Source organism: Sinocyclocheilus rhinocerous, unplaced genomic scaffold (genome assembly GCF_001515625.1).
Source record: "Sinocyclocheilus rhinocerous isolate Xijiao unplaced genomic scaffold, SAMN03320098_v1.1 scaffold1939, whole genome shotgun sequence".
NCBI classification, from domain to species: domain Eukaryota; kingdom Metazoa; phylum Chordata; class Actinopteri; order Cypriniformes; family Cyprinidae; genus Sinocyclocheilus; species Sinocyclocheilus rhinocerous.
The window spans coordinates 422,115-435,697 of NW_015630547.1; the positions used below are offsets into that span (position 1 = coordinate 422,115).

Consider the following 13,583-nt stretch of genomic DNA (forward strand, 5'->3'; position numbering starts at 1 on the left):
AAAAAAAAAAGATTTTATAAAAAAAAAAAAAAAAAAAAAAAAAAAAAAAACAAAACAATCATAAATATACAGCTTTCTCTCTATCAAAAAGACCTGTCATAAAACGTTCTGCGTGAAAATAACACTCTTAGCTTTAAAAAAAATCAAAGATTTCAGCCATGAGATATTCTGTGATCTGCTTCAATATCATAGTAGCTGAAGATTAGGTGGCCACCATCTGGAAGCCAAGCGTTCCTCGTGCTGAACATACTGCCCTAAGGCTGACACATTAAATTATAGAATATTCTAGCCCATGAAAGCAGGTGGAGAACACAGCAGACGTATTGGCCAGATATAGTCCTCCTCTTCTCTGGAGGTTTGCTTTCTTTGTCCTTCTCTGCTCTGAGGCATCTTATTATCTGGCACGTCTAGTATGCCACATTCTATGCTTCAAAAGATATTATGATCAAAAAGAGGAGCAGGATCACTGGGAAAGCAGCCCGACCTCTCTCTCGCTCTCTCGCTCTCTCGCTCTCTCTCTTTCTCCCTCGTATCCCTCAGTATCAAAACAATCAGTGCAACCTTTCACAGAGAGGAGCACACCTTTGCTCACTTTCTAGGCTGCTGTTCCTCAGTCACATCTGTCTCTCCGTAAGAATCGGTGAGAAAATGTTTGCTGACCGTCTCAGCTGCTATCATCGTCTTTTTAGTTTGTAGAGAAAGTCTTCGTGGAATGTGCGGCCAGTTTTTGGTTTCAAAACCCTTACTGGCATATTCTCATATTTCCTCTGCAATCTTGGTCTCATCAATCCTCAGTGAGTTGTTCCGTTCTTGGGTCCTGTGAAGAGGACCCCTGGACTGTTGAGATGAGATAGTCGGAGGAAGTGAATCACAGCTCCTGATGGAATCGGAGCAGCAGTTAAAGAGAGCAGCCCCACCTGTGGAGAGGTACAATGGTGTTTGTAGACCCTTGTGATTTAACCCTTCCAAGCACATCTCAAATCACTGTTCATTCTCTGGCGGGAAATTTCATTTGAAATAGCTTTGGATTAAAATGGCTGAATCCTTTGTCTTGCTAAAACTTAGTTTAAAAACACAGAACTGACACTCTTTTGTCTTGGCAATTTTAGATGATAGGTGGCACAGTTATAATGTGCAGAAAAATGTTCACACTAAAATATTGAAATATATAATTATATTATTTTATAATTTTTGACTTTATGGTCAGATAATTATATTTTTAAAATGTAAATTATATATATATATATAGAAATTCAGGTATTAGTAATTTTCAGGTTGCTGTATTTTTATGAATTCAGGCTATATTTAACATGAATTTAATTTAGTGATCATTTATTGTTGTTGCACATAATGTATGTAGAGAATACAGACACATTTCTATCTTTATTAAACTTCACTTTGTGGATTGAGAAATATTTCTTATATTATTTTATTACTTTGAATTTAAGTCAAATAATAGCATGCGTGATTACAGTGCATTATACTCTACATTGGCACAGCGAGATTTCAGGTTGAAATGATACAGTGAAACCGATGGAAGAACAGTGCTTGTTCAGAACCTGCTTTAAACAAGCAAATCACATGTGTATGTTATACAAGATGTATGTATCAAGTCAAGTCAAGTCTGCTTTATTGTCAATTCTTCCACATGTACAGCACATACATACAGAGAATTGAAATTGCGATACTCTCAGACCCTTGGTGAAGAAGTAGAACATAAATACAGATAGATACAGATTAAATGTAAAATACAACTATACAAATATACAAATAAGGTAAAATGTAAAAAAAACATATAAAAAAATACATAAAGCAGCACAAGGCACATGGCAGATAGAGTGCAAACCAGTGAAGTAAACAAACAGTGCAGATATAATGAGAGGGGGAGGGCAGACTTGATGTGTTGCATGACTAGCCGTTCAAAGCACTTCATGAGGATAGGGGTAAGTGCAACTGGACGGTAGTCATTGAAGCAGGATGGAGACGGCAGGATGGAGATGTATGCATACAAGACTGTGCATTTGTGTCGCAGACGTGACATGGCTTGCAGTGGCAAGCTACAGTGTGCAAATCTGGTTCTGGATGACACTGAATAGGCAGTGTTTTTCTTCTGTACTAAAACATTTTCAGCTTTCATAGTTAAATTAATGAGCAATTAAAAGGAAGCTCAAATAAACTGCATATAGACAGTACAGATAGCCTTCATAAAAAAAAAAACAAATCCTTTGTTGTCGGGATTGTTATGCGTTTATGTGGGTCTGCTTAGCTACAGTGTACTTCAATGACAAATTTACCCCCATGAAAGTAGATGATAACTGTCCTAAAACCTATACTACAATTATTCATTTATTTATTTAAAATGGTCCTATTATGCCCTTTTATGAGGTCTTGATAGGTTATAATAGGTTTTCATGCTTGTTTTCATGATTGTTCCATAACTTCCAATTATTTTTCCCATGTTGTACATTATTGCAGCACCTCTCTTTGTCTCAAACACTCTGTATAGTTCCAGTTTCCCCTCCTTCCGAAATATGAAATGTGTTCTGTTTGGTTAGCTGGCCTAGTGCGTTGTGATTGTTGAACCACTTAGAGCGTGTTCCGGAAACGACGCACCCCTTACCATAACCGTAAGTTTCATCTGCTCAGCTGTAAATATTAATGATGGCTTCAATTTTGCGATACTAGTTTGAGCCTGATTCAGACCCTGAGAATGTTTACTAACAGAGGATCATGAAGAACCTTTGCAAGCACAGATTTTACAGGATGTTTCAGAGTGATTTTTATTTTTTATTTTTTTGGTTAGCAGTCGATGGTCTCAAATGCAGCTCAACCAGGCCTCACTCCCTTTTTTGTGACTCCGTGAGTGGGAAATAATTAAATGAGTGACAATGTGACTTCACCACAATTTCCAGAAGAAGCGTACTGTAGTCCGAATGAACACTTAAAGGTGCAATAGGTGATTGTCTTCAGAAACATTTTTTGTTATGCTGGTTGAAAGTCTCTTCACATCCCGATAGCAATCATTAAGTTAAGTGGTCTAAATGTATTTATCTGTATGTATATATTCATTGGAAGGCGTAGGACCAAGAAATGGTCGTCCAATCAAAACACTCGGTACGAGCGTTTTAATTGGCTTTCCTACCTGCCTGTCAAGGTATGTATTAGCATACCTCTGCGCACCCGGTTCGCGCAGACAAGATACGTCATCAGCGCGTTCACGCATGTTGTGCAGACAGAGCGAGAATGGCAGACAAACATCAACAACCTGATCTTCCTTCCTGGTATTGTAGTACCTTTAAAGTTTTCTCACCGGTGAATGACACATGATGTAGCCCAGCGGTTTCCAATCCCAGTCCTCGCGCCCGCTCTGCATATTTTGCATGTCTCGTTTAGTTAACACACCCGATTCAGATAACCAGCTCGTTAGAAGTGAGCGACATGCATGAACTGTGTTCCAATCGATATGATCCCTACACAGTGTTCATTGCTCCCTACTCCCTGAGCAGGGGAAATCCGTTGAAGTTTACTTCACTTCGGAACATGGGCTGGAATTGGGAACCGCTGATGTAGCCTATTGTAATATTGTCTCTGGTATTCTGGTCTGGTCTGTGCGTTCAGGGGGTGTGGCTTTGGACGGTGATTGCAGGGAGGGTGGGACGTTCGCTTTCAGTGCTATCAGGCTAAAGTTAGCATTTTCCAAGATCTCCTACTGCACCTTTAACTAAAGCTGAAAAATGTAAAAAGCATAATAGTACCCCTTTAAATATGTTAGTTTCTGCAGTATGTGCTCCTATATACTACATCCTAAAGGCAATATATTTCATATATGTGACCCTGGACCACAAAACCATTCATAAGGGTACATTTTTTGAAGTTGAGATTTATACATCATCTGAACGCTGAATAAATAAGCTTTCTATTGATGTATGGTTTGTTAGGATAGGGCAATATTTGGCCGAGATACAACTATTTGAATATCTGGAATCTGAGGGTGCAAAAAAATCTAAATATTGAGAAAATCGCCTTTAAAGTTGTCCAAATGAAGTTCTTAGCAATGCATATTACTAATCAAAAATTTAGTTTTTATATATTTACAGTAGGAAATGTACATAATATCTTCGTGGAACATGATCTTTACTTAATATCCTAATGATTTTTGGTATAAAAGAAAAATCAATAGTTTTGATTACAACCCATACAATGTTTTTTTGGGGTAACACTTTATTTTAAGGACCTATTCTCGCTATTAACTAGTTGCTTATTAGCATGCATATTACTAGCATATTGGCTGCTTATTAGTACTTATAAAGTACATATTAATGCCTTATTCTGCATGACTTTATTCTAGATCCCTTAATCCGACCCCATACCTAATCTTAACAACTTTAAGTTTTAGGAGTTTGTTGAGGCAAAAGTTGTAGTTAAAAGTGAATTAGTGTTCCCTATTCTAAATGATTAACTAATCTGTCATAATAAAATAATAATAATTTAACTACAAAGTAAATACACTATATACATGTTGTTATGGGCACTGTTGAAATGCAATACTTATTTTTGTACCATATGTAACAGGGATTATTATTCATTGATTTATGTATTTATTTCAGAAAGAGCTTATTTATTTAGTCATACTCTATTTTAAGATTAACCACGACTCTTGCCTCAATGAACTCCCAATTTGCTGCTTTAATAGTTAATAAGATAGTTGTTAAGTTTAGGTATGGGGTAGGATTAAGGGATCTGAAATATGGTCATACAGAAAAGGGCATCAATATGTTATTTATAAGTACTAATAAACAGCCAATATGCTAGTGATATACATGCTAGTTACTAGTGAGAATTGGTTCCTTAAAATAAAGTGTTACTATATAGGAGGTCTGCATTTCCAGTATTCTGCTCAGATATTTCCAGATCTTCATCAAACTCTTTTGTTCTTTCCTTCGACATTCGAGTGCTCAGATCAGGCATGTGCAGTGGACTTTTTGAAAATCTGCAACCTGCTATGTTGCGTTAATGTGTTTTACACCCCTCACTAACACTTTCATGAAATATGCTGATAGAAATTGTGCTAACAATAAATATTTATTTTTGTTTGAATTTTGTCGATAGAATATACAGACAAGGCACATTTGATATTTCAAAAAGATGCAGTTATGTGTTATATATATTTATACAAGTCCTAATCAAAGGCATTTTGACAAGTCTAACAATAGAGACCCAAGAGACGTTCTGCAATTACGCACACTCACAAACATGCATACATAATCACTCACCCTTCCCTGTGGATGCTCCTTTCCTTGTGCTCATACAATCTCTCTGTTCTTTCTCATGGTACAACCTACGTGTCTGTTTTTTTGTAAATCGAACAGTTAGCAGCTTTTTAAAATATCTTCACATGTTGGTCTGTGTGAGAGATTTATCCTGTTAAACTGCTGTATGGCTTCACAAAGACTCTCACCTTCCTGCGTGTGTCAATATAATGAGAATGTGAATTAAAATGGACAGCCACCTGCCTGCTGTAGTTTCCAGCATCATTATCAGTGGCTGAGCTATGGGTAAGGCCAGGAGATGTTTGTTTTGGACTGATCTCCTTCATTGCACACGGGCCTCTCGGTGGAATATCTCACATGGAGAAAAGACGAGCAATCTACACAGCATTGTGTGCTGGATAACTCAAATATTTAGTGAGGATATTTAAGATAAAGTCTTCTTATCTTTGCTGGATTTATGGCTCAATCCGTTCAGTTTACATCAGAAAAAAAAAAAGTACTATATAACATTTAGTATTAGTAAAATTGCTATTTAACATTAATTAATATTTAAGGACTCCATTAACATGTTAGCTACAAAAACTGTGATTAATCGTGATTACATTATATTTGTTATAACAAGATAATGACACATTAATAAATATGTAATAACTACAATTCAATGAATACCATTGTTGTATTTAATGTGTTTAACACATTTATTTAATTTGACTATTTCTTGTTTGGTTTTTAAATACTGCTCATTACATTACTTGAATTGATTTGTGTATAAAATATATGTTCAGAACAGCAATACAAATCATGTTCATGTTATAACAAGATAATAACACATAATTTAATATGAAATAAATGTAAATACATTTAAATATATTGTCTATTTTATGCCAGTGCTCCAACATCTGAGAACCTGAGAATTACACTGAATTTCAGTTGAAATACAACCCCCTGAAGCTTCCTAGTATTTTGTTTTAATATGACACCATTATACGGTAGTACTTCACGATCACATATGATAAGTGGAGATTAAATTGAGTTTAAATGTGTTTTACACATTTTTAACAACATTTTATTTTATTTTTACAACATTTTTAAGCACTCCACCACTGTCTCAGCCAATAGAGTGGTGCAGTGATGACCATGGATTGAAATTAACACCCGCCAACCCGCCAAATGTGGGTAAAAATCAGTTGTGGCGGGTAACGTTGTCAATTCACTAGCCAGTTTGGCGGGTTACTTTTCTTCACTCATTAAATTTTTGGGGAAGTTAATGTAAGTCAAATCTCCGCAGATTTAGAACAAATACTGAACTTGTGAGTCATCATGATATATTAAATACAGCCTAATTGCGTAGCATCTGCACATACCTAGCTTACTTGAATGTACCGCGTTCATTTTGTTTGCATTGAAGCGAAAAAACAACTGAGGACTCAGACACTCTGTAATTTTCTTACTGTCCAGCTGAACTCCTGATATCATGCACTTTGATTGATTTAGTTATATCAAATTTAAGGTCATACAAGTCTTAAATGGTACAACTAAGTCTTAATTATGATTTCAAGAGGTCTTAAATTTGGGGATGGAAAGACAAGAATTAATGTGGCGATTAAACTTCAAAAGGCTATGATTTCATTGAATAAATATGAGCGCTGCACGTTTCAAAGTCAGGTGTTGCACTGTACAGCCGTTACCGTGGAAACTGCTATATTATGCCGCTACAAAAGCACCTCCTGCTGGCAGAGGATGAATGTGCAGATCATTGCGAAAATCGACCCATATTTTTACGCAGCAAACACTCAGTTATAAATGTGAACCTGTGGATTGACATGCATTTTAAAAATCTATACAATTAATACATTAAGATATATTTATATGTTATTAAATTAATATAATAATTGATTGGTTATAACTGTTTAAATGTAATAATTGATACTGTTGACTAATCCCTTTTCTTAAAAATGGTTTAAAGGCTGATGTTTAAAGTGTGCTGAAAACTTTTTGCTTGTGTGAAAACCTGTAACTGAACTGTATATATGGTATTAATTTTATTTGTGCAGGTCATAAAAAGGTCTTAAAATGTCTTAAATTTGATTTAAAAATTCTTGCAGATATTCAGATTTGATAATAAATATATTTATATATGAAGTTGTGACATAGTTAATCTGGTTAATTTCTGTTAACATAAACATTTTGCAAATTGGATGGTGAGTGAAAAAGTTAATTTCAAACCCTGGTGATGACTTATATTTGTAGGCCAGCCCAGAAGTTAGCATCAGCCTGGTTCCCTCAACAAAGACCCAATAGGATTTTTCCATTGGCATTTAGAATATTGCAGAAAATAAGTTCTGTGATCAACAAAGGTTAGTGATTCTTACATGTTTTGTTTATTATGAGAATCTTCACAAATGAACATAACTCTTATGAATTATAATGCCTAAATACAATCGCCAGAAGTAAAAAGCTAAACGTAAGCTATAAATTAACTGCACCACAGTCGCATGACTTTAGCATCGCCACCACTTACCTTCTGAAAACTCTTTCAGTCTTTATTTAACAAACCATTTTAGACACTTGTTAGCAATCGCCTCTTTCAAGACGAGTAAAAGCTTAAAAAATCACAAAGTTTTATTTTATGTCATTGAATAAAATATTAAAATATCTTGAGCTTGTGATCACCACAGACCTTATATCAGGCAGTTACCAAAAAAAAGAAGTATATATATATATATACTTTAGAATGATGGAACCAGTGCTAAAATGCTAATTCGTTTCAGGGTTTTGGCCTACAAAATACATCACTGGAAGAGAAAATGTCCACACAGGAGTCAACAACAGGCTCATATGCTTACTTTCACACATCCAATACATCAATAATGTTGTGTGTTTTGTGTATGTTTCTCAGTGAAAGCTGATGGATGTTTCTTTTCATTCAAAAAGCTAGTTAAATATTTTCCATCTGGAGCATATCCTTTTTTTATATAAAAAAAAAAATGTGCATCACTCCCACAATAACGTCTATTAATCAGAACCAACCAATTTTTCTACCATTTGTCTCAGAGTCAGAACAGATAATAAATGTGTTTCTTATTCATTCTCGTGTCATCTGTAACAATAAAAGCAACAGCGGAGAATGCTTTGGGTCTGATTGTAGTGTGCCGTAAATTAATTAAAGCCTCAGAGCAGATTGAGAACCAAGAGCAGATTAAAGTAGTGCAATCTGTGAACACTTCAGCATGATCAAAGTATTTGACAAATCTCTGCTAATCAATGCACACAATCTCAAATCAACCGAAATACACAGATATAATAATGATATGATAATGAGAGATAAATACTAGAGAACTGACACTGGGGGACTTTCGTCACCTCAAAGGATTGTGGGGGTTTTTCGTTATCAGGAAGCACAACCATCTTGTCAGACATGATCAAGTGTGTGTCTAAGTAATGTTTTAGTACTAAAAACATCCTACTAAAAATATGGGTGCCTTGCATTGTGAAAAATATTGTTCCCTTTCGAGGGAACTTTGAACTGCGTCCTCTAGTGGTCGCTATGGGGAACACCTCGACGTGACTCATGTCTGAAGCATACATTCAAAACAACAACAACTGGAGGAGAATGAGTTCATGGGGATCACAGGCGGATCTGGCCGATGAGTTTAAAGAGGGGCTTTCCCTCTCGCGCTCGTCGGCCGCGGACGAGGGTGAGTTGCTGGATGATGATGATGTGATTTCCCTAACATCATCTGATCCAGCGGCCAGTGCTCTGCTGGGCTCTGCCCAGGAAGAGCAGGAGATGTCTGAGGGGGGCGAACAAGTTGCGACTGAGCCCTCCCAATCCTCCTGCCCTGCGTATAATGAGCTATTGGAGGTTATGGAACGCGCCACAGCGAGGCTCGACTTGCCGTGGAAGCGGGCCAGGAAGATGGCGCCGCGAGGTCGTCTCGACGAGCATTATCTTTCTGGCCATAGCCCCCCAGATCTTACTGATGGTCCGGACTCGAGGCTTCTTCAGGCTTCGCCTCTTGAATGGAGCTCATGCGCGGGAACCATGGTGGGTGAGTACGATCCATTTTTAAATAAATGTATTGCTGGTGGTTGTGTGAATCCTTCTGCTAGCCTTCTTTGCCGTGTTTCCGGGACCTGTGGTTTTCTGTCCTCGTCTAGGGTAGGTCCTCGGTGAGCACCCCCTCTGCTGGACTCAGAGCCTTGGCTATCGACTTTTACGGTGATGACCTCACTCGTCGATACTGGATCCAGACTGAATGATAGCCCTGTTTCCGGCTTCATGCTTCCTGGATCATGGGGCCAAGTTGTTAGGCTTCTGTGGAAGCCTTCTTGGTCATCAGGTCTCCATTACAGCTCTGCAATTCTGGGATCTGCGGGTCCTTCCTTCTGGTGAGCTCTCCGGAGTGTATGCTTTGCGAGATGCCCCCCTCTTGGATGTCCGGGCTGGGTTTATGCCTCAAAGGCTGCCCTGACTGGGACACCATACCCATGTCGCCCCGAGGGACTTCCTGTGTCAGGATATCCTTTTTCTGAATGAAGCTTCTCTTGCTGAGGCGTCGAGTGGCTTTACTCCACTCTGCAGTCTGTTAGTTGTGTCGTACTGCCATCATGGTGAGCCAGTGAGTCACCCCTCTGTGGAGTGGGTTTGAGTACACTGGGTTCCCTGAGGTATGAGTGAGCGGCATTTCTGCAGAAACCCTTCCTGAGTGCTCTAGCTCTGAGGAGAAACAGCTCTCCATACATGTTTGGGCCCTGTTGTTTCCAGGCTCTGCAGGTCTGGTTAAAGCAGGACCCATGTTCCCTATCAGGTAGAGAGCACGAGGCTGGATTAGGGTTACAATGCAATGCCTTTAATCTAGTCAGCATCGCGCCCCTCGCTATAGAGGGTTATTTATGAGCATGCTGCTTCCTTCTGAGCATTCAAGTTCCCTCCCCTTCAGAGGAGTTGAATTCCCCGCTCCGTGGGCTGTTCTCGTGGTGGACTTTAGCAGTGCTCCCCTCATTCAGAGGGTTGCCTATGAGCATGCTACCCCTTTTCTGAAATTCAGAGTTCTCCTCTCACATTGAGAGTTGAGTTCTCTGTTTCCCAGAGCACCTGAAACCAGCAACATCAGGCAAACTAGGCCCTTCCTCTGCCTCCCTGATACGCTGAGTTTTTTTGGCTAAGCTTGCAGTACGCTTACCCTTCAGGATTTCTACGAACATGCTGTAGGTCGAGCATCTGTCTCCCCCTCTCGGCTGAAAGCTGGTTGTTATGCTCCCTCAGCTAGGTAACTTACTGCTAGCCAGGCCAGCATTATGACCATGATGATGAGTTGGTGACTTCTCAGACGTATTGTTCTATGGGATGCACCATTTCCATCTATGTGCGCTCTGTATATGCTATGGACTGCTCCCTCAGAGTGCCACGGTCACATAATGTCTCTAGGTCTGTCTAGTAAACAGTCTCTAGGGCCCCTTAGTAATGGTATCTTTAAAATCCATGTTATGGTAAGTGCGCTCATGAAGTCTCTGTGTACTTCCTAAAATCCACGCTGTGGTAAGTTCGCACATAAATCATTTTGCGTTCTTTCTAAAAATTCCTGTATGGTAGGGGTTACGCGCTGCGGCTTCGTGCCCTTTCTTTGAGTCGGTCAGGCCCCGGTTCCGAATGCCATTAATGGAAGGAAAGCATATCATGTGTCAAAAAGCATTTATGTATTCAAATCTGATAATTAATTTGACTTCTTGTCCCAGAAAACAAAGATCTCCACGTATGATAAGATGTGGGAGTTCATGAGCAGTCGAAGACATTCAGTCATGGTGAAGAGCATCGAGGAAGGAATTGAACGTGTACTCACCTCAGATTATGCTTTCCTTATGGAGTCCACCACCATCGAATTTCCAGCACTGGGAGCACCAGAGATAGGGGAACGATCTCCTTGGTTGAGGCATGACAGGCAGACTGTTCAGGGCAGATAGACAGTTCAGACAGATCAGGGCAGACAAACATTTTGGGCACGACCTCCATGCTCGTGATGGGACAGATAGACAGTTCAGAGCAGATGAACAGTTCATAAACAGCCTCCATGGCCATAACAGGACAGGAAGAGATTTCAGATGATGATGGAAGACTGGATAGTTCTGAATAAAAGTCTATTAAATTCCCTGAGTCCAGCTGCAGCTCACAGCGGTGGCACAGTGGGCGGGGCTTTTATCCGCGCCCTCGCTCTCCACTGTATAATCCTCTGTGGCAGGCATTGTTGTCGGCTCACGCACCTGGTCAGACGTTCCATGAGGCTCTGGCTCCGGGGCGATCCTCAGCTCTGTCGCTCCGCGCAGCGGGGTGGTATTTGGCTGGGCTCTGGGTTCGGAGTGGGGCTGGTGAGTTCCACATCAGCATGGTAGACGGTGAACTGGGATCCGTTTCTCACCAGTACCCACTACACAAAGGCAGAAAAATTCCCTCGAGGACAAGAAAGCAAACGAGGGGAAATGCACCGCTTAACTTCCTGTTTGGTCGGATCTTCTGTTACACTCAGGTGCACTCAAAACACTCACGAAGATGATGAAGGTAAAATTATCTATAATATTCCAAACAGGAGGTAAATCCACAAGAGGAAGGCTTAGCACACGTGAAAACATAGACGAGATCTGACAAACTAAGGCAGCACAGACAGGAACTTAAGTTCACAGACATATAAACATAATTAACTAGACACAGGTGAACAGAATGAACTAATCAGGCACAATGGAAAACTAGGTCAAGGGAAACATGAGGAAAGAAAACAAACTAAAAGTCCATGATAGTGACAGATGGTACCTAAAAACCACGTATAGCCCCAAAACAATGATTGCTAATGCTACTGCGGCTTTTCTGTTTTCAATCAATATCTGAAAGAAAATTCCTGCTGCAGATATTGACTTCACTGCCCTAATCAATAATCAGTCATATATTTGCCAAGATCTAAGCAAATCTGCATATTCAAATGAAAACAATTTCTATTGTGCCAAAATACATAGTCTCAGCAGCATTAATATATATATATATATATAATTATATAATTATTTTTTATTACTCATCACTGCTTTCAAATTGTTTATTACTTGGGTTATTACCCACCCAACAATGACCTGTTCATGTCCAATTTCCAACTAGCAAACTCATGTTTACGATAATTCCGATAGCATGTGATTAATCTCATAAATTATATACATATTATATATATGTTGTCAATATTCACGCAAGATTCTAGAAAGACTTTTGATAAAAGTTGAGAATAAAGTATATCAAGATCAAAGGGATGTGGGTGGACAAGCCTTGTAATGCAAGTGTGTGTAATGCCACAATTTACATTTGACAATGATGTTCTTGTCAAATTTTTTTTAGTATGAAAATGGATCTAGAGATGAGTGGATTGCTGGATTTCAAATCAGTAGGAGTGAGGCAACAAAAGTAACATTGTATTGAGATTAACCTGCCTGCAGATTGGACACTACCTGGCATATGCCACTAATTGTGCATGAATTATAGTAAAATATACCTTAAAATATGTTCTTGTTCCAATTGGAATACCATACAAATAAGCTTTTGGTAAAGTTATAAAAAAGCGTATGAAGATGTTAAATGTAATGAGAAGGATGACATCATGTCCTAACTAGAAACGAAACAAGAAGTTTCCACACTGAAAGGGACAATGAAGCACATAACATAACAGCAAAAAGATTTTAGTAGTTTGGTCATTTACACAAAAATGAAAATTATGTCATCTAATACTCGCTTGTGTACTGACTCTGTATTATTGTCATTCTTGCATGTAATACAAAAATAATTCCATACACAAATATGTGTATTACATTTCCATATAAGAATCCTATTATAAATTAAAATATATATTTTTAATATAGTTAAATTTATTAACATATACTGTATATCTAGCCCATACACAAACATATATGTTTATATAGGGGTAATACATTTTTAGACATATGTCATGTACATGTACAGTCGTGGTCAGAATTATTGGCACCCTTGGTAAATATGATCAAAGAAGGCTGTGAAAATAAAACTGCATTGTTAATCATTTTGATCTTTTATTTCAAAAATTCACATAAATCGAACCTTTCATTGGAGAATAATATTAAAATGGGGGGAAATATCATTATGACATAAATGTTTTTCTCTAATACACATTGGACACAATTAACGGCACCCTTTTATTCAATGCTTTTTGAAACCTCCATTTGGCATAATAACACATAATAACAGCTCTGAGTTTTCTCCTATAATGCCTGATGAGGTTAGAGAGCACCTGACAAGAGATCAGAGAC

At 38.4% G+C, this 13,583-nt stretch overlaps 1 protein-coding gene across 1 annotated transcript in view; it reads left to right on the plus strand.

The window, feature by feature from the left end:
- Window positions 1-13,583, plus strand: part of grik2 (glutamate receptor, ionotropic, kainate 2) — a 233,981-nt gene that overhangs the window by 196,668 nt on the left and 23,730 nt on the right. The window contains exon 14 of the mRNA XM_016553000.1: window positions 11,010-11,226. Coding sequence (XP_016408486.1) covers window positions 11,010-11,226 — 217 coding nt within the window. The remainder of the gene's footprint in view (window positions 1-11,009; window positions 11,227-13,583) is intronic.